Raw genomic sequence first — 21,451 nt, forward strand, 5'->3', positions numbered from 1 at the left:
AAAAGGCAAGGAGCGATGAAATGGTCTGCTTGCCCTATAATGTGAATACAAATAAGGCAAAGGTGGTTTCTGAGAAAGGAAAAAAATTAGGCCAAATATTTGAAGGGTCTTGATGCCAGAAAGTTTGCAATATGTTCAAAGGGCAGTGAGGTGTAGAGGAACTATTTCAGTGAGGCAGGGACAGGATCAGATTTGCATATCAGAGAGAATATTTCTAACTGTGGTGCAGGGAGGATGGGTTGAAGGTGGGTAAGAGTAGCGATAGGGAAAAGGCTTTGAATAACTTTCTAGGTAGAAACTATGAGGATATTGGCAATGGAAAAGCAAAGGTAGTGACAGATTTGCAGCATGGTAAAATGTGCAGTACTTGATGAGAGAGGTTAGATGAGGTGAGGAGTTAGAAAGGCCATTGGTGAAAAAGAGGCATTAGCCAAGAATGAATCTATTTGGTGGGAAAATAAGGAAATGGCTATTTCTGAAACCATAGAGAACAAAATAATAGTAATGTGAGTAATAAAACAAACATAATAAATTAATAGTAATAATAATAATAAATTAATAAATGCAGCTACCAATAACTGAGGACTTATGCAGAGCTGTGTACTAAGCTAAGTGTCTTACATGCAATATCTACTTCAAAACTCCAGATATCTTATTAAAAAATTATTTTTCTATGTTTGGTAGGAAAGAAATTACAATATGAAGAAGTTTAAATAATTGGCCCAAGGATTGAAAGTCAAATCTTTGTTTTCACAACTCATTCTTTTAGCAATTAAGCAGTTTTCTGGTATACAGTTGTGGGCAATAACATCACTGTCAGGCCTACCTTAATCCATTTTCCAACACTTTTCCATGCTTCTTGGGTCTCCATGACACCAATTCTCACTCTGCTGTCATATTAGTTGTTCTTTTAAGGTTTAAATTGTGGAGCACGTTTTTATGCTGTAAAACCTGCCTCTGCACTGCACCTACAACAGCCCTCAACTGCTAAAACCAATGAAGAGCAGTGGGCACCAGGCAGGCTTTTCACGTGATTGTTAGAGGACTCTTGAAGCTACAACAATATCTGTCCTTTGGCAGATACTGAAATCAACATCCAGAGTAGGAAACTAGGTAGAGCATAAGGGGAAAACCCTGAACTAAGTAAGAGGATGGAAGAAAAAAAGAAAAGGAAGAAAGGAATGGAGGATAGGAGGGAGGGAAGAAGGGAGGGAGGGAGGGAGGGAGGGAGGAAGGAAGGAAGGAAGGAAGGAAGGAAGGAAGGAAGGAAGGAAGGAAGGAAGGAAGGAAGGAAGGAAAGGAAAGGGGGAAAATTAGAAATAGAAAAAGGTTTCTGAGAGTTTATATTGGTAAGATCTATTCTCTTCTTATAAGTTTTATTTTTTCCTTTTTATAAAATTTACTGGGGAAACACTGGTTAACAAAATTATACAGATTTACAGATGTACAATTTTACAACATATCATCTGTATACTGTATTATGTGTTCATCACCTCAAGTCATGAGAGATATTCTCTTGTTAAAGGAAAATTAGTAAAAATATAAATGAAAGTTTATTTTTTTAAAGATCTTATTTATTCATTTTAGAGAGAGGAGGGAGAAAACGAGAGAGAGAGAGAGAGCAAGAGAGAGAAAAAGGAGGTAGGATCAGAAAGCATCAATTCACGTATGTATCTTGACCAAGCAAACTTAGGGTTTCAAACCAGCAATGTCAGCATTCCAGGTCGACACTTTATCCATTGTGGCACTATATAGGTCAGGCTAAGTGAAAGTTTATTTAAGAGGTGATGGGCATTATATTTTTAACTAGCTGAAAATTTTAGAAATATATTATTATCAACATATTTATTATAACAATTGCATTACAAAAATTTATATAAATGTCCCAAAGAGTTTGCTATGAAGAAAATTATAACCAGTTAGCTTTTTTTGGTGTTTTGTGTTTTTTTTTTTTTTGTATTTTTCTAAAGTTGGAAATGGGAAGGCAGTCAGACAGACTCCCACATGTGCCCGACCAGAATCCACCCAGCATGCCCACCAGGGGGCGATGCTCCGCCCCTCTGGGGCGCCCATCTGCTGCAACCAGAGCCATTCTAGTGACTGAGGCAGAGGCCACAGAGCCATCCTCAGTGCCCGAGTCAACTTTGTTCCAATGGAGCCTTGGCTGTGGGAGGGGAAGAGAGAGACAGAGAGGAAGGAGAAGGGGAGGGGTGGAGAAGCAGATGGGCGCTTCTCCTGTGTGCCCTGGCTGGGAATCGAGCCCGGGACTCCTGCACGCCAGGCCGACGCTCTACCACTGAGCCAACTGGCCAGGGCTAACCAGTTAGTTTTATATAATCTTGTACTTGGATAGGAAATGAGTCATTGGCTTGACTTCAATTCATGCATTACCTTTACAACAATTTAATTTTTATTTTTATTTATTTATTTTAGAGAAAGAAGGGGGAAAGAAAGAGAAACATCAGTTTGTTTTTCTACTATTTATGCATTTATTGGTTGCTTCTTGTTTGTGTTCTCACCAGGAATCAAACCCAGGACCTCAGCATGTCAGGACAATGCTCTAAGCAACTGAGCTACCTGGCCATGCCCTCAACAATTTTTATAAGGGATCATCCCACACACAGACACACACACAATTCTTTAGAAATGTATTACATAGGGCATTATAAGAAGAGGATTTATTATAATAATAATCTTCATATACAAGTAATATGTAACTTTATCAAACACTGATATGATAGGTCTTCTCATCATAACTTCTCATCATAAAGCTATTCCTCAAGAACAACTTCTTGAGGAGGACACAGTTATTCTCTCCATTGATAGATGAAGAAAGTAAGGTTAACAGCGGTACCTAATATCACACAGCTCACCAATAATAGATCTGCTTGACTTTAAAATATATCCAATGTCAAAACTTTTGCTATAAAGTTATACCTAATATCAGACTGTCATATGTATCAAAATTAATTTTCAAAGCTTAAAGTGTTTTAAACAGAAAAAACTTCTCGTGGACAGATTTTGAAATCAATCTAGATCCATTCAAATTTCTAAAATTTACTTTCACAGAACTGCTCTAAATTACACAGTATCTCAGTACATGAAATGTTCACCCAACTATCACCTACCTATCAACTCTCAGCATTGTTTAGTACTCAGGCTGCTAGTCATATGAGTTGCCATTATAAGGAATAAAAGAAGATTTTAAGTAAGATATTGAGAAAACAAGGCTGATTAGAATGTCAAAACAGTTGCTTGCTTTTATTCTTCATCACTTATAACCATTGGTAATCATGTTTTACTCTGTGCGCTTGACCGGGTATGTGGGTTTGGAAGAGAGAGGTTCAGGTTTAATAGATGTACCGAATAATAATTAATTGAGTTTTATGTGTGTATATTTAGGTTTTGTGTGGTTAGGTGGAGAAATGGAATATAGTAGTATGAATATATCCACAGTTAACTCTTTTTTAGAATGCTCTAGATTTTCCCATTTCTTCTATGGCTGGGCTAAAACTGCCAATTGTGTAAAGAGAAATGTCAATATTTGCTATGGTAAATTAATTTATGTATTGGGTACTTATTATTTTAGACTTGTTTTGCATTTTAAAACAATGATTTGTCATGTCTATATAATATATACTCAGACATTGACCTTCAAATGCAATTTTTGAGAATTACCTCTTGCAGAAAAACTGACTAAATTTCTTTTAGGGAATCATAATATAGGACATAGCATTTCTGCTGATCTGGCTCTAAAATCTTATTACCATGAAAATGCAAAATGACCATTTAAAATAGGCACTCTCTGTGTTGGGCTTCTAAACCAGCCTTTCTTTCTGTAATAAGCTATTTGAGCTCACTTCATTTTGCTTCATTTTATATTTATCACCTTTGTTGCTATCTTGGGTACTATAGTGGAATGACACTAAGACAAGCTATAATTTTCACTGCAAGCATATCTCAAGGCAAATTTGTAAGCTGACTTGATATCAGAAATGAAGCTAAAGGGAACAAGCCTTTGTTCTAAGTTACAGAATGCCCTGCTCTTCTAAATTTGAAGTATGTTGAAAATAAACTGCCTTGCCTGACCAGGCAGTGGTACAGTGGATAGAGCATCGGGATGGGATTCAGAGAATCCAGGTTCGAAACCCCGACCAAGCTTAAGCGCAGGCTCATCAGCTTGAGCAAGGGGTCACTGGCTTGATTGTGGGATCATAGACATCATCCCATGGTCACTGGCTTGAGCCCAAAGGCCACTGGCTTAAAGCTTGGGGTCGCTGGCTTGAGCAAGGAGTCACTCACTCTGCTGTACCCCCCTGAGTCAAGGCACATATGAGAAAGCAATCAATGAAAACTAAGGAGCCGCAACGAAGAACTGATGCTTCTCATCTCTCCCTTACTGTTTGTCCCTCTCTCTGTCTCTCTCTCTCTGTCTCTGTCACAAAAATAAATAAAATAAAATAATGTCAACTTTAAAAATATTAAAAAAACTGCCTTTTTCTGAAATCAGGAACTTCACAGGCAATATATTAGGATATTGCTTTAAAAATTTGTTATACACAAGGATGACGTCAGAGTAATGGCGGGGTAGGAAGTGATACCGATAAATCTCCCCAAAAACTCAACAAGATCTTCAACCAGAAACAGAAAAACCTATACTTGGAGCCTCCAGATGCTTCGCAATACACCCAAAGGTATGGTCGAGTGAAAAATTGGCTAAATATATAACCAAACCCCGAAGGAAATAGGGAGTAAGAAATGTTCCGCCTTCCTCACTAACCTAAACAGGGCAGCTTTCTCTGGTAACTGTGAATATAGAAACTGAGGTGGGCAAAGGGGGTGAATAGATCCAGGCCGCGGCACAAACGGCCGAACCAGGCTGTGGCACGGAGATCCAAGCCGAAGAAAAACTGATCCTGTGGCAACCCGGGCAATACAAGCTAACACTCGCGCCAAACCCAAACAAAGAAAGACAAGCAGGGCAGCCATTTTACCCGATCTCCTGGTCGGTGCGCAGTTAGTGGGCGAGAGATTTCTTCCTAAGCCCTGGGAGTGGGTGCCCGTGTTACCCCACAGAGAGGTAGAGTCAGAGGCCTTTCTGTGGGCCGAAAGCAGAATCTCTGGGCAGCCCCAGCGCCCTGGGAAAGCCGCACACGGGAGGGAGCGAGAACTAATTCCAACGGTGGAAATTTTCTGTGCTGGTGGGGGTTTCACTCAGAGGGAAACGCGGCTGGCCTCATATCCCGGTCTGCGCGCGCAGATAGTGAATGAGAGATTCCTCCGAGTGCCTCGGCAGTGCGCACCCGTGTTATAGCACAGAGGGGCAGAATCAGGGGCCTTTGTGTGGGCCAAAGCGGAATCTCGGGCCACCCCAGCGCCTTGCAAAAGCCGCGCACGGGGACGGAGCGAGACTCAATTCCAACGCTGCAACTTTTCCATGCAGTTGGGGGTTTCACTCAGAACGTGAGACTGCTGGCCGGATATCCTGGTCTGCGCACGCAGATAGTGAGTGAGAGTTTCCTCCAAGCGCCCCGGAAGTGGGCGCCCGCCTGTGTTACCGGACAGAGTGGCAGAGCCAGAGGTCTTTGAGTGGGTGGAAAGCCCGCCTGATTATGCTAACAGCTCTGACTGACTGAGCCTTACCCAGAGCCCTGTGCTGAGTGGAAATAGAGTGGGGAGTTGCCAGCTCTCTGAGACTCTTACTATCCAGGCAGAGGCAGCAGCAACCCCATAGCTGGATTATCAGGCTACTAATTGAGGAAGGAAAGACTAGGAGAAAGGCTCCAGGAACACGGACTCTCTCACTGGCGGAGCCTATAAATGCTAATGAGCCTCGACTGCCAACGAGACTAAAGCACAATACATGACATTGCCATAGAGACTTATCAACTGCAAACCTCTACCTGAGCGTGCCAAAGGGGCAGAACCCGGGGTACAGAGTCACCGACCAGGAAGAGGGAGAGAAAAGAAAAAGCAAGAAGATAACCTCTCAAAATCAAGAATAATCTGCAGACTTTATAACCTATCCCATTTTATTATATTTGTTCATTTGTTTCTCTTATCTTCACTCTTGATACTTTTTTTCCTCCTCCAATTTGGCCGATTAACTCTCTGCCGGTCTTACTCTCTCCTCTCCTTGAACTACACTACCCATAAGTGTTACATCTCCCATTATCTTTTCTCTCCTCTTCCTTTCTCTCTATGGGGGTTGCACTCCAAAACCCTTAACTCTCTCTCTCTCTCTCTCTCCTTTCTTTTTTCTTCTTTTAGTGGTTCCCTCTTTTTCTCTCTCTCTCTCTTTCTTTTCTCCCTCTATATTAGTTTCTTCCTTTCTCCTTTACATCTCCTCTCATTCAAACCTCAATAACAAACAAATTATCTTATCTGGGACTCAAACTTATGTTTGTGAAATTTTGGGGTGTTTTTACTTCACCTTTTTAACTCACTAGCAGTCCTCCCATCCCTGGCTCTCCATTTTATCTACTTCTTGTTCCACTAAATACAATAGTAATTTTTTAATTTGTCCCCCCATTTTTCTGTTTTCTTCTTATTCCTCTCATCATAACTCTTAGACAACCAACCCCTAAACGCAAATCATTTTATTCTTGACCCAAATTTTTTCCTTATTTGCTTTATGTGGGTCCATACACTCTTTTTTTTTCTTTTTTTTCTTTTTTCTTTTTTTTTTGCCCCTTTATTACTTTTCCCCAATTCAGGCCCTCCATCACAGGCATTGTTTGTTATAATTCACAGTTCACCACAAGATTTTCTCAAGAAAGAGGGGAGAGGAGAGGAGAGGAAAAAAGGAGGGGGGGAATAATTTCCTTTTTTTAAAATTTTTATTTTATTTTATTTTTCCTTATTTCATTATTAATTTTTTAAAAAAAAACAACTCTTTTCAATTTTTTATTTTTTTATTATTTTTTTATTTTTTTAAACTTTTTATTCTTTATTAAATCTCATTAATACTATCAACAAAACCACCCTCAGATGCCATTAAGGAAGAGAAAATTGAATATCATGGATACAAAAGAGAGGTAACACAGCTAGATGAGGAAAAATCTATGGAGAAAAAATTTAATATATTGGAAACCTTGGAGCTAAATGACAGAGAATTCAAGATAGAAATCCTAAAAATCCTCCGAGATATACAAGAAAACACAGAAAGGCAATTTAAGGAGCTCAGAAAACAACTCAATGAACACAAAGAATATATGTCCAAGGAAATTGAAACTATAAAAACAAATCAAACAGAGATGAAAAACGAAGAGAGGATTAGTGAAATAGAAGACAAGCAACTTGAGGCACAACAGAGAGAAGAAGAAAGAGACTCAAAAATTAAAAAAAATGAGATAGCCCTACAAGAATTATCTGACTCCATCAAAAAGAATAACATAAGAATAATAGGTATATCAGAGAGAGAAGAGAGAGAAAATGGAATGGAGAAGATACTCAAACAAATAATAGATGAGAACTTCCCAAGCCTGTGGAAAGAACTAAAGCCTCAAGTTCAAGAAGTAAACAGAACTCCGAGTTTTCTTAACCCCAACAAACCTACTCCAAGGCATATCATAATGAAATTGACACAAACCAACAGCAAAGAAAAAATTCTCAAGGCAGCCAGGGAAAAGAAGAATACAACATATAAAGGAAGGCCCATTAGATTATCATCAGATTTCTCAGCAGAAACACTACAAGCTAGAAGAGAGTGGGCCCCAATATTTAAAGTCCTGAAAGAGAGGAACTTTCAGCCACGAATACTATACCCATCAAAGCTATCCTTCAAATATGAAGGAGAAATAAAAACATTCACAGATACAGAAAAGATGAGGGAATTTATCATCAGAAAACCCCCACTCCAGGAATTACTAAAGGGGGTTCTCCAATCAGATACAAAGAACAAAAAAAAACAGAGCCACAAGTAAAAGCTCCAAGAAGAACACAATAAAACCAAATTTAAACTGTGACAACAACAAAAAGAAAGAGGGAGAGAAGATGGAGATTAACAGTAGCAAAGGACGATGGAGTGCAAAAGTACTCACAAAATAGTTCACTAAATGAACAGGGTAGGGACCCTTTTCATTACTCAAAGGTAACCACCATTGAAAAAACCACCACAGAAGCACATGAGATAAAAAAGTTAGCAACAGAGGAAAGATGTAAGGAATACAACCAAATAAAAACAAAAGGTAGAAAAACGAAAGAGAAGGATCAAACAAGACACAAAACTAACAGAAAGCAAGATATAAAATGGCAATAGGGAACTCACAAGTATCAATAATTACACTAAATGTAAATGGATTAAACTCACCAATAAAAAGGCACAGAGTAGCAGAATGGATTAAAAAAGAAGATCCAACTGTATGCTGCCTACAGGAAACTCATCTAAGTAACAAGGATAAAAACAAATTCAAAGTGAAAGGTTGGAAAACAATACTCCAAGCAAATAACATCCAAAAAAAAAGCAGGTGTAGCAATACTCATATCGGATAATGCTGACTACAAGACAGGAAAAGTACTCAGAGACAAAAACAGCCATTTCATAATGGCTAAGAGGACACTGAATCAAGAAGACATAACAATTCTTAATATATATGCACCAAACCAAGGAGCACCAAAATATATAAGACATCTACTTATTGATCTTAAAACAAAAACTGACAAAAATACAATCATACTTGGAGACCTCAATACACCGCTGACGGCTCTAGATCGGTCATCCAAACAGAGAATCAACAAAGACATAGTGGCCTTAAACAAAACACTAGAGCACCTGGATATGATAGACATCTACAGGACATTTCATCCCAAAGTGACTGAGTATACATTTTTCTCCAGTGTACATGGATCATTCTCAAGAATTGACCATATGTTGGGCCACAAAAACAACATCAGCAAATTCAGAAAAATTGAAGTTGTACCAAGCATATTTTCTGATCATAAAGCCTTGAAACTAGAATTCAACTGCAAAAAAGAGGAAAAAAATCCCACAAAAATGTGGAAACTAAACAACATACTTTTAAAAAATGAATGGGTCAAAGAAGAAATAAGTGCAGAGATCAAAAGATATATACAGACAAATGAAAATGACAATACGACATATCAGAATCTATGGGATGCAGCAAAAGCAGTGATAAGAGGGAAGTTCATATCACTTCAGGCATATATGAACAAACAAGAGAGAGCCCAAGTGAACCACTTAACTTCCCACCTTAAGGAACTAGAAAAAGAAGAACAAAGAAAACCCAAAACCAGCTGAAGAAAGGAGATAATAAAAATCAGAGCAGAAATAAATGAATTAGAGAACAGAAAAATTATAGAAAAAATTAATAGAACAAGGAGCTGGTTCTTTGAAAAGATCAACAAAATTGACAAACCCTTGGCAAGACTTACCAAGGAAAAAAGAGAAAGAACTCATATAAACAAAATCCAAAATGAAAGAGGAGAAATCACCACAGACAACGTAGATATACAAAGAATTATTGTAGAATACTATGAAAAACTTTATGCCACTAAATTCAACAACCTAGAAGAAATGGATAAATTCCTAGAACAATACAACCTTCCTAGACTGAGTCAAGAAGAAGCAGAAAGCTTAAACAGACCTATCAGTAGAGAAGAAATAGAAAAAACCATTAAAAACCTCCCCAAAAATAAAAGTCCAGGCCCTGACGGCTATACCAGTGAATTTTATCAAACATTCAAAGAAGATTTGGTTCCTATTCTACTCAAAGTCTTCCAAAAAATTGAAGAAGAAGCAATACTTCCAAACACATTTTATGAGGCCAACATAACCCTCATACCAAAACCAGGCAAGGATGGCACAAAGAAAGAAAACTACAGACCAATATCTCTAATGAATACAGATGCTAAAATACTAAACAAAATACTGGCAAACCGAATACAACAACATATTAAAAAAATAATACATCATGATCAAGTGGGATTCATCCCAGAATCTCAAGGATGGTTCAACATACGTAAAACGGTTAACGTAATACACCATATCAACAAAACAAAGAACAAAAACCACATGATCTTATCAATAGATGCAGAAAAGGCTTTTGATAAAATACAACACAATTTTATGTTTAAGACTCTCAACAAAATGGGTATAGAAGGAAAATATCTCAACATGATAAAGGCCATATATGATAAACCATCAGCTAACATCATATTAAATGGCACTAAACTGAAGGCTTTCCCCCTTAAATCAGGAACAAGACAGGGTTGTCCACTCTCTCCACTCTTATTTAATGTGGTACTAGAGGTTCTAGCCAGAGCAATCAGACAAGACAAAGAAATAAAAGGCATCCATATCGGAAAAGAAGAAGTAAAGGTATCACTTTTTGCAGATGATATGATCCTATACATCGAAAACCCCAAAGAATCCACAAAAAGACTACTAGAGACAATAAGCCAATACAGTAAGGTCGCAGGATACAAAATTAACATACAGAAGTCAATAGCCTTTCTATATGCCAACAATGAAACAATTGAGAACAAACTCAAAAGAATAATCCCCTTCACGATTGCAACAAAAAAATAAAATACTTAGGAATAAACATAACAAAGAATGTAAAGACTTATATAATGAAAACTATAAACCATTGTTAAGGGAAATCGAAAAAGATATAATGAGATGGAAGAATATACCTTGTTCTTGGCTAGGAAGAATAAATATAATCAAGATGGCTATATTACCCAAAGCAATATACAAATTTAATGCAATTCCCATCAAACTTCCAATGACATTTTTTAAAGAAATAGAGCAAAAAATCATCAGATTTATATGGAACTATAAAAAACCCCGAATAGCCAAAGCAATCCTAAAGAAAAAGAATGAAGCTGGGGGCATTACAATACCTAACTTCAAACTATATTATAGGGCCACGACAATCAAAACAGCATGGTATTGGCAGAAAAATAGACACTCAGACCAATGGAACAGAATAGAAAGTCCAGAAATAAAACCACATATATATAGTCAAATACTTTTTGATAAAGGGGCCAACAACACACAATGGAGAAAAGAAAGCCTCTTCAATAAATGGTGCTGGGAAAACTGGAAAGCCACATGCAAAAGAATGAAACTGGACTACAGTCTCTCCCCCTGTACAAAAATTAACTCAAAATGGATCAAAGATCTAAACATAAGACCTGAAACAATAAAGTACATAGAAGAAGACATAGGTACTCAACTCATGGACCTGGGTTTTAAAGAGCATTTTATGAATTTGACTCCAATAGCAAGAGAAGTGAAGGCAAAAATTAATGAATGGGACTACATCAGACTAAGAAGTTTTTGCTCAGCAAGAGAAACTGATAACAAAATAAACCGAAAGCCAACTAAATGGGAAATGATATTTTCAAACAACAGCTCAGATAAGGGCCTAATATCCAAAATATACAAAGAACTCATAAAACTCAACAACAAACAAACAAACAATCCAATAAAAAAATGGCAAGAGGATATGAATAGACACTTCTCCCAGGAAGAAATACAAATGGCCAACAGATATATGAAAAGATGCTCATCTTCTTTAGCTATTAGAGAAATGCAAATCAAAACGGCAATGAGATACCACCTCACACCTGTTTGATTAGCTATTATTAGCAAGACAGGTAATAGCAAATGTTGGAGAGGCTGTGGAGAAAAAGGAACCCTCATACACTGTTGGTGGGAATGTAAAGTAGTACAACCATTATGGAAGAAAGTATGGTGGTTCCTCAAAAAACTGAAAATAGAACTACCTTATGACCCAGCAATCCCTCTACTGGGTATATATCCCAAAAACTCAGAAACATTGATACGTAAAGACACATGCAGCCCCATGTTTATTGCAGCATTGTTCACAGTGGCCAGGATATGGAAACAACCAAAAATCCCATCAATAGATGACTGGATAAAGAAGATGTGGCACATATACACTATGGAATACTACTCAGCCATAAGAAATGATGACATCGAAACATTTACAGCAAAATGGTGGGATCTTGATAACATGATACGAAGTGAAATAAGTAAATCAGAAAAAACCAGGAACTGCATTATTCCATACGTAGGTGGGACATAAAAGTGAAACTAAGAGACATTGATCAGAGTCTGGTGGTTACGGGGGGGAGCGGGGAATGGGAGAGGGAAAGGGGGTGGGGAGGGGCACAAAGAAAACAAGATAGAAGGTGACAGAGGACAATCTGACTTTGGGTGGTGGGTATGCAACATAATTGAACAACAAGATAACCTGGACTTGTTATCTTTGAATATATGTATCCTGATTTATTGATGTCACCCCATTAAAAAAATAAAATTATTAAAAAAAATTGTTATACAAATCAGTTTTACCAACTAAACTCCCTATATTATAAGAGTATTATTCATTAAAGTTGTAAAGCGTCGGACTGGGATGCAGAAGACCCAGGTTCGAGACCCCGAGGTCACCAGCTTGAGCGTGGGCTTATCTGGTTTGAGCAAAAGCTCACCAGCTTGGACCCAAGGTCGCTGGCTTGAGCTAGGGGTTACTCGGTCTGCTGAAGGCCCACAGTCAAGGCACATGTGAAAAGCAATTAATGAACAACTAAGATGTCGCAACACGCAACGAAAACTAATGATTGATGCTTCTCATCTCTCCATCCCTGTCTATCCCTCTCTCTGACTCTCTCTCTGCCTCTGAAAAAAAAAAAAAACTAAAAAAACAAAACAAAACCTGATTGTTAAATATTAAATATTCCACCATTTGATTTTTTTTCTTATGGAAAGCTAAGAGGGGGGTGTTAATTTATTTCACAGTATTTTACTAGTATGATTATTTGAGAAAACATAATATTTAAACATAAGCAGAAAACAATTTTACACCTAGACTATGATCTCAGCATTATAAAATTGAAGTCTGAGAGTTATAATCAAGAGTGAGTGCTAGAATCACTAAGCGGCCAGTGGCCAGTCTTATCCTGGCAAGGGTTCTGATGAACCCTAACGTGGCCTTCTCCAGCCTAGACCTTCAGGTTCTAGAAGGTGCAAGCTCTGAATATCTACCTTATACTTAGAGTAATTGAATGAATGAAGCCTGCTACTGTAACCTGTATGGATAGATTTCATTTCTTTTCCCAGTGTTATCACTTTGAGGTTCTGCCACCAAAGAGTGGGAAATATTTTTAAATGTTAACATTTTGAATACAGTTTTATTCCTCTTTCTTGAGACAATAGTAAATAAGATGTAAATTTTCTTTTGAAACAAAATTCTTAATGCTACACAATTTCCAAAATAGTTATGGTATGTCCCAGGAGAAAATGCCCTGTTTGTCTCTTCTCAGGTTGTACCTAGCTACCTGTAGCTCACGTAGATTTTTGCTTTTGCCTGCAATTATTTATTTATACTGTCACTTTATTATTCATAAATAGTAGAATAATATCAATAGTTATAGATCATTCCAGAAAATACATCCCTTCAAAAAGTAATTATTAAATGCATTATTTCATGCAGTAAAAGTGTCAAACCAAAAGAAATTATCATAGTAGTTCTATAGAGTAAATGATATATCAAAAACATAAAACTCAATAAAATACAGATTACATTGTGCTAAAAGTTACTATTAGAAATTGGTATAAATATGTACTTTTCTAGCAAGTACAGTTTATAATTTATTGTTTGCAACACAATTTTGTACATGACGGAAAATGGTGACCTGCAAGAATGTTGCCAATACCCTTGCCCAATGCTGGTTAGTGTCGTTGCAAAGATCCCAGGAAATCATTAGCAAACTTCATCTAGAAACAAACCAAAAGGTCAGAGGTATACACAATAAGAGATCATGGTTGAAGAGTTGTGGGTATTTATTCTTGTTCAGAATTTGGCAGTGTTCCAAAGCATCTGCTCCTGTTCTCAGAGGTTAGTGAGTCTAAAGAGTGCAAGCATCGAATTTTGAATAGTATACCAAAGACACATTTTTGTTCTTAAATGTCAGTCATTAGAGTTTGGCACAACACAAATACAATGAATTCCAGTGGAGTGGTAATTGGTTCTCCAAGAAAGTAGAGTGACTCAGAAACTCAGATGTGAGAAAGTTAACCACCAAGTTAGAGAGAACCCTGAAAAAAAAGATACCATGTCTAAGTCAAAGATTGATAAGAAAATCCTGAAGCCTTATTCTGTAAAAGAGAAAAGTAAAAACGTATTTAGCTTTCCAGGAGCATGGACTTTATTTTACTTGATTATAAATTGAAGTCTCCTTCTCTATCATTCTCTCTCTCTCTCTCTCTCTCTCTCACACACACACACACACACACACACACACACATACACACACACACATGAGAGAGAGGGAGACAAAGTAAATAATATAGCAAAATAAATATAGAAATAAGAGTCAGAATCTTGCAGTAGAAATAATATGGCTTTTGAAGTCAGTCAGGTTTACATTGGAATCCTCTCTCTATTCCTCACTAAATGTGCCACATTAAACAAATCTTTTATTCACACAACTTAAGTTCCCTCATCTATAAAACAGGTAAAATAGTTCTGAACATAAGGCATTGGTGTAAGGATAATGCATCTCAAATGCCTTGTGTATATATACACACACACACACACACATATATATATATATATATTAGCCACTCAATAAGTAATAACTATTATAAAAACACATTTTTAAGTATACACTTGAGCTAAAACATGTTTTTTTTATAATTTTAATTTGTGTTTACATAGATTCAAGTGTCCCGCTGAATATGTCTCCCCCCACCCCCATATTCTCCTCGGCACCCCCTATGCTCCCTCCCCCCAATGCCTTCCCTCTAGGATTTGCTGTCCTGTTCTCTATAACGCTGTGTTATGTATATATAATATAATTTCATTAATCTCTTTCCCTTCTCTGATCCCATCTTCTCTTCTACCTTCCCTCTGACCACTTTCCCTCTGGTCTCTTTGATCCTGTCTCTGACTCTATTTCATTGCTCATTTCACATTCATTGAATTCCTCAAATGAATGAGGTGATATGATATATTTCTTTTATTGCCTGGCTTATTTCAATTAAAACATGTTTATGGAAAATGAAAATTATTTTATAAAAATATTTAAGCCTTGGCCACCTAATATGTTGATATTTTAAAAAACAAAATGATTATATGACTAACTAGCAATTTAATTTATTTTGTCTTTGCTTTAATGGGATTGCTAGATTTTATTTCGGTATTTTTTGTTTGTGTTTTATAGTGTGGGTCTACAAAAAAGTGTTTCCTTACCACCAGAAACTTTTACCTTTCCTTTAGCAGTAACTTTGTCTTCTAGTGATTTGCATAGTGCCATACATTCTAACAGTAACTATCCTAATATATTACATCGTAATATTAAGAAATAACAAAATAAGAAGAGCAATTTGACATGTGTATTTACATATACTATTCTTTGCTTCCTTTAACTTTATTTCTACTGGAAAAAATTCAGTACTCTTACTTTTGTCTTTCCTCTCTCCTAATAATCAAGGTCTCTCCAAGACCTTTCCAAGCAGACAGACATCCCGTACGGCACAGTTCTGGACTCGGCAGTATATGAGCATGTTCGCATGAAGGGAATGAATCCTTTTGAGAGGGACAGCATGTATTCCCAGATGTGGCGGATGATCAACCGGAGCAATGGATCAGAGAATAACGTTCTGGAGTCCCAAGCAGGCATTCAAAAGGTACCGGCCACAGCTCTTCATTCATAGTTTACCCTTTTGTCTCTCATATTAGAATTGCTAAGTGAAGGTTGGTCTCTTTCTTTTTTAAAATTTTAACTTTGACATAGAGTTTTCACTTACAGTATACCTTCTGTGGATTTAAAGATTTTGAGGTGACAGTTCATCAGTACAGGGACTTCAAAGCTCTCTGCGGTGTGTCTAAAGCATCAATTTTCAACCAGTGTGCTGCAATAACTTTTAAAACATACAATACCTTACTATTCAGTAAGGGGCACTGACCTCTTTCCCTTTATATTGTCAAATAAAAATATGACAGCAGCCAACACACTAATAGCCATCCAGTATGAATGAATCAAAATTATACCTTTTTTTGTCAGATCAGCAAAAAATATATTTTTGGTGTACCTCAGAATTTTAGTAATTATTTTATGCATGCCATGAAATGAGAAAGTTGAAAATCATTGATCAAAGTATCTGTTTCCAATGGAATACCGAAGCTGGAAAACATGAGCTGGTATTTTGATCAGAACAGGTTTAGAGATTTATATACATGGAGGCTTAAAAGGTTTCTACAAACTTTATTCCAGACATCATTCAGGTTATTCAATTCTTTTAAATGACCAAGAATTTTCTCTTTACTACATTTGTTTTTAGATGAAAACTTTATCTTCATCTATGATTATGTGAAGCAATCTATGAGTAAAAGTGTATCTTGTCAACAAAGTTCCTACAAATGTCTGTTTCTATTTCCAAAAGTGAAGATATGTATACCTTATTTTTATATAGCTGTCATTTAAAAATTCTTTTAACAAAAAAGGGGGAAAGGGCCTTAGAAAGGAGTCTGTTGCTTGAAAAACAGAGGAAACTATTTTTATACTGGGCTGTGATCTATAAACATGTGTACAAAAGTAAAGCTTTCTCAGGCCCCATCAACCTCCAGAAGAGAACTGAATGAGTTTTGCTTAAAAATTGTTCAGTGGCTAGCACAATGAAAATCACAACGATTGATATTTAATAAATTATGGGATGAACAAATGAATGAGTGAATAAAATGACTGTCACTTACAGCAACAACAGTGGTATGTACTTTTTCTTTGTAGCCTTCCACAGCAGAATAATATAGACCTCATGTCTGAGTTCCTTGTTCAAAATCAAACTCAATAATGTATTGGAGAATGTTTTGATGACCATAAATGTTATTCTGTTGCAGGTACTAGCATTATTCTCTACCTTTTCACAGGATGTTATTTATCTGCTATTGCTATTGCTGTGGTCCCCTGGAGTCAGCCTAGTAATTTTTGCAGTCACTACATTATAGTGTTATTTTAAAAATTGATGATGCTGACATAAACCTCTCTCCAGGCACTGCCCTTAAGGAAGTAAATGTCCTTGAAATATTAGCAATGGCCCCCAACTCTTTCACCCTTATTATATTAATTCCAGTTTCCCAGGATCCAGGTATTGATCCTAAAATGTTTCTTTTTTGTTTTTCTCAAGAGGCCTATTGGCTCCTAGAAATTCAACATGGTGTCCTTCAATTAATGGGCAAATGGCAGGTGGGAGTGAAGAGTGAATGGACCTATATGTTGTGTGGGTGAGAAGGGGAGGGTAGGTATTTTAGGTTTTACTAGTTACTCATAGAATGTGAATGAATTTGAGCTTCAGAATAATTATACAAAATAGCTTTTGAAAGAGTTATTTTTTTTAAATTGTCTACTGTTAAAAATACATTTCTTTTCTTGAAGATGGGTATAAATTAAAGTTCATACTTTATATTTCTATTTCACTTTAGATGCCAAAGCTCCTCTTACATTACAACTTCTTTATTTACTTTTTGGTGACAGAGACAGAGAGAGGGACAGATAGGGACAGACAGGAAGAAAGAGATGAGAAACATCAATTCTTCATTGTGACACCTTAGTTGCTCATTGATTGCTTTCTCATATGTGCCTTGACTGGGTGGGGGGGCTACAGCAGAACGAGTTACCCCTTGCTCAAGCTGGTAACCTTGGGCTTCAAGCCACAGACCTTTGGGCTCAAGCCAGCGACCGTTGGGCTCAAGTCAGTGACCATGGGGTCATGTCTGTGATCCCACACTCAAGCTGGTGACCCCTTGCTCAAGCTGGTGAACCCATACTCAAGTCATATGAGCCCACGCTCAAGCCAGCGACCTTGGGATTTTGAACTTGGGTCCTCTGTATCCCAGTCCAATGCTCTATCCTGGTCGGGCTACAACCTCTTATTATATCATATCCTCCAGAGGAATTTTTTTTCCTAGCAAATTTCAAATAAAATATTTTTTTAATTTATGTATTCACTTATTCACTATTTATTCATTCAGTATTTCCTAAGTACCAGTTATGTACCAGGCACTGATCTGAGAACTGAAAATAAACTTAACCACATAAAAATGGTCACTAGATTCATGAATAATAGAGTCTAGTGAGAGAGAGAGAGAAATGGTAAGTAAAATATAGAATCAAAAAATGATTTAAATCTGATCAATGCTATGAAATAAGCAAATAAAGTGCTTGTTGTAGAAAATAAAGAAGGAATCTACTTGAAGTGTAGTGCTCATGTAAGCTTCTCCGAGAAGATAAAATATTACCTGTTATCTGCCTGATCGGGAGCTGGTCATGTAGCATCGGTATCCACACATGGTATATAGCATAGGCAAAAGTCTGAAGGCACATTCTCAAAACTGATTTAAATACAACATGGCTTTAGCGTGTTGAATGAGAGAACATGGAATGATGTTAGTAGGCAGGAAATAGATCATATAGGACCTCGTTGCCCTTAATTAAGGATTTGGATTTCACTTGAATGGCAAAAAAAAAATGCCACTGAAATAGGGGAATGCCATGATTTATTTTTACTTTTTAAGATAATCACTATAGCTGATGTATGGGGATTGGGTAAGAATACACAAAAAGTAGAAATAATGAGGACCAAAGAGAGTCTTGTAACTCTCTGAGGTAGCCAGTCAAGTGGATAAATGTAAACAAACCTTTATTATATTCTTATACATATACAACCCATATTCCTTACATTGTCTGTATTAACACAAACTGTGTATACCTCCTATATCTTGATATTTTCAAAATAATATATATATGATAAATATATGAGATATAAATTGCCACTTAGAAGCTTTAATAATCATATGTGTATTAAGATATACCTGTATATATTCTAAGGTCTTCAGTGTTATTTAAGAAAAATCTCTCCTTTTCTATACAGTTTCCTACATTTTCTGTTTTTTTAGTCTTTTATCTTTTTACCTTAATGTCTTTTAACAATATGGAATTTAATTGACATTTCTGTAAATGTAAACAGAAATTGCAAGTATCTACACTGAGAAAATTTCAGAGGTTCCATGAAATAAAGGTGTTTTCAACTAGACTATTATTCTGGTTTTAGAGACAAACTATCTGGTTTTCCAGTTCTTAGCTATATAATTTTGGGCAAGTCCCTTGGCTCTCTAAGACTTACTTTACTTATCTGGGAAATGATCACAGGATAGGAATTAAAAGCCTGGGCTTTGTAGGAACATAAACCTGGGTTTGAATTCAATTCATTTTTTAAACAAAATGTGTAACTGTGACTAGTTCCTCCAAATCTCTGGGCCCCAGGATTTTCATCATGGTGATAAGGAATGCCTACTTCATATGGTTTTTGTCAATTACTTTAAAAAATAATATTGGTAGCCTTGCTGAACAGTTTGGTTGGTTAGGAGTGTCCTTCTGGAGTGCAGAGGTTCCTGGTATGATCTTTGGTCAGTGCAATACAGGAATATATCGATGTTGCTATCCCTCTCTCTCCCTTACAACTCTCACTAAAATCAGTAAATAAAAAAAAAAATTTAAAATAATAATACAGTTAGAAGCATCAATAAATAGTATGATTAGAGCCATAAACTCATAAGATGATCCTAAAGATTACCTGAGAATATGTACAGCTGAGGGATTTGTAACTACAAAGCATTATTATTTAATATTTCTTAGGGCTTACTTACAGTTGTGACATAATAAGAAAGATAATACAGTAAAAGAAGTAGAGAATGATCCCTGTTCCCTGAAAGTCTGCTGATAAAGAGAACTTGGAAGTCTCTTCGTATTTATCACACTGCATTTCTTCAGTTTTCTGATTTACTAGCATGGTATTGAAGAATGTCCTTATGAATTAATGATAGAAAATATCAAAGTGAATTTTGTTATAGTATACATTTTTTTGACCAGAATGTATACAAAATGCATAAAATGATAATAAAATGTATTTTGGTTTAGTTTTCAAGGCCTTGGCCAGCTTCTTTCAACACAACCAACCAACAAAAACCGTCTTACCCGCTAAAGCTCACCAGGAGTTCTTATGGTTGTGAATTCTTCTTTGAGGAACTGGTTTGACACATCTCACATAGCAGCGTCCTAGTCTCTGTCACTGACTTGTAGTTTATGCAGGCAAAAAGGACCTCTGAGGTCAACATTCCACAAAAGGCCAAATTTCTTCCACAGTTATCTTTAACAGGAATTTTTATACATACTGACTGCCTTCCAGAAGAGTGTGCACTACTGTGAAAATGCTCACAGTCTAACTATAGTTTGATAGATCCAAATAATGCCTCAGGTTCTGCTTGTTCTTAATTTTACCACTGGTCTCATCAAGAGTCTCTTATTTGAAGGTAGTTCCTGATCCCTTCTAATATCTTCATTCTGCTCATACCAAAGAAATCGATATAAATAAAGATTAAGTAAATGAGTTCTGATCTGCTATTTTTAGGAGACAATCACCTATACCAAACTAGCTTAATTAAACTAGAACTAACTTGTTTTCCTTTTCCCAAGACTTTTTTGCATAAGTAGAACTATGGGGATTTGTGCCTGATCAGGATGTGATGCAGTGGCTAGAGCATCAGCCTGGGACACAGGGGAACCAGGTTCAAAATCCTGAGGTTGCTAGCTTGAGCTCAGGCTCATCCAGCTTGAGTGTGGGTTCAACAGCTTGAGCATGGGGTCACCAGCTTGAGTGTGGGATCATAGATATGACCCCACCATCACTGGCTTGAGCCCAAAGGTTGCTGGCTTGAACAAGGGGTCACTGGTTCTACTGTATCCTCCAACCCCTGATCAAGGCACATATAAGAAAGCAATCAATGAACAACTAAGATGCCTCAACCAAGAGTTAATGCTTCTGATCTCTCTTCTTTCCTGTCTCTCTGTCTCAATCTGCCCCTCTCTCTGTCTCTCTCACAAAAAGAAACACACACACACACACAACTATGGGAATTTAAAAAATATAACTTAATTTTTAATGCACTTATTAAATAATTATTTATTTATTAAGCACCTGCTATGTATCATGCAGTATTTTAGTCACTGGAGTGAAAAATAAATGCCTTCCCGGAGTTTACATTCTAGTGGAGGAAACGGAAAATAAAGAAGATAAATAAAAGATGTTGTATTTCAGTAGAGTAAGTGTTGAGAAAAATAGAGGTGAGGAAGAGGAGGACATGGAGAAGATGATCTTTTTTACATCAGATGGCTAAAGAAATATACACTAAGAAAATGACATAGGAAGAAAGACTTAAAGCAGGTGGAGAAGAAAGGGAGTGAAGGAGAGGGATGGGTGGGAGAAGAAGAGGGAGATAGAGATAGAGATATTTGGGTGGAGTATTTCCAGACAGAGGGGTCAGCCAATGAAAAGGCCCTAGGTGGGAATGTGCCTGATGTAATGCTGGTGGTTGAGGCCAGGCAGGTCCACAATGAATTCAGG

General features: G+C 36.9%; 1 protein-coding gene across 2 annotated transcripts in view; it reads left to right on the top strand.

Annotated features, from left to right (window-relative positions):
* Positions 1-21,451, top strand: part of GRID2 (glutamate ionotropic receptor delta type subunit 2) — a 1,621,553-nt gene that overhangs the window by 1,318,340 nt on the left and 281,762 nt on the right. For both annotated transcript variants that reach the window (XM_066385691.1, XM_066385692.1), the window contains one exon: positions 15,487-15,682. In XM_066385691.1, the coding sequence (XP_066241788.1) occupies positions 15,487-15,682 (196 nt within the window). The remainder of the gene's footprint in view (positions 1-15,486; positions 15,683-21,451) is intronic.

Source organism: Saccopteryx leptura, chromosome 5 (assembly GCF_036850995.1).
Source record: "Saccopteryx leptura isolate mSacLep1 chromosome 5, mSacLep1_pri_phased_curated, whole genome shotgun sequence".
Classification (NCBI taxonomy): domain Eukaryota; kingdom Metazoa; phylum Chordata; class Mammalia; order Chiroptera; family Emballonuridae; genus Saccopteryx; species Saccopteryx leptura.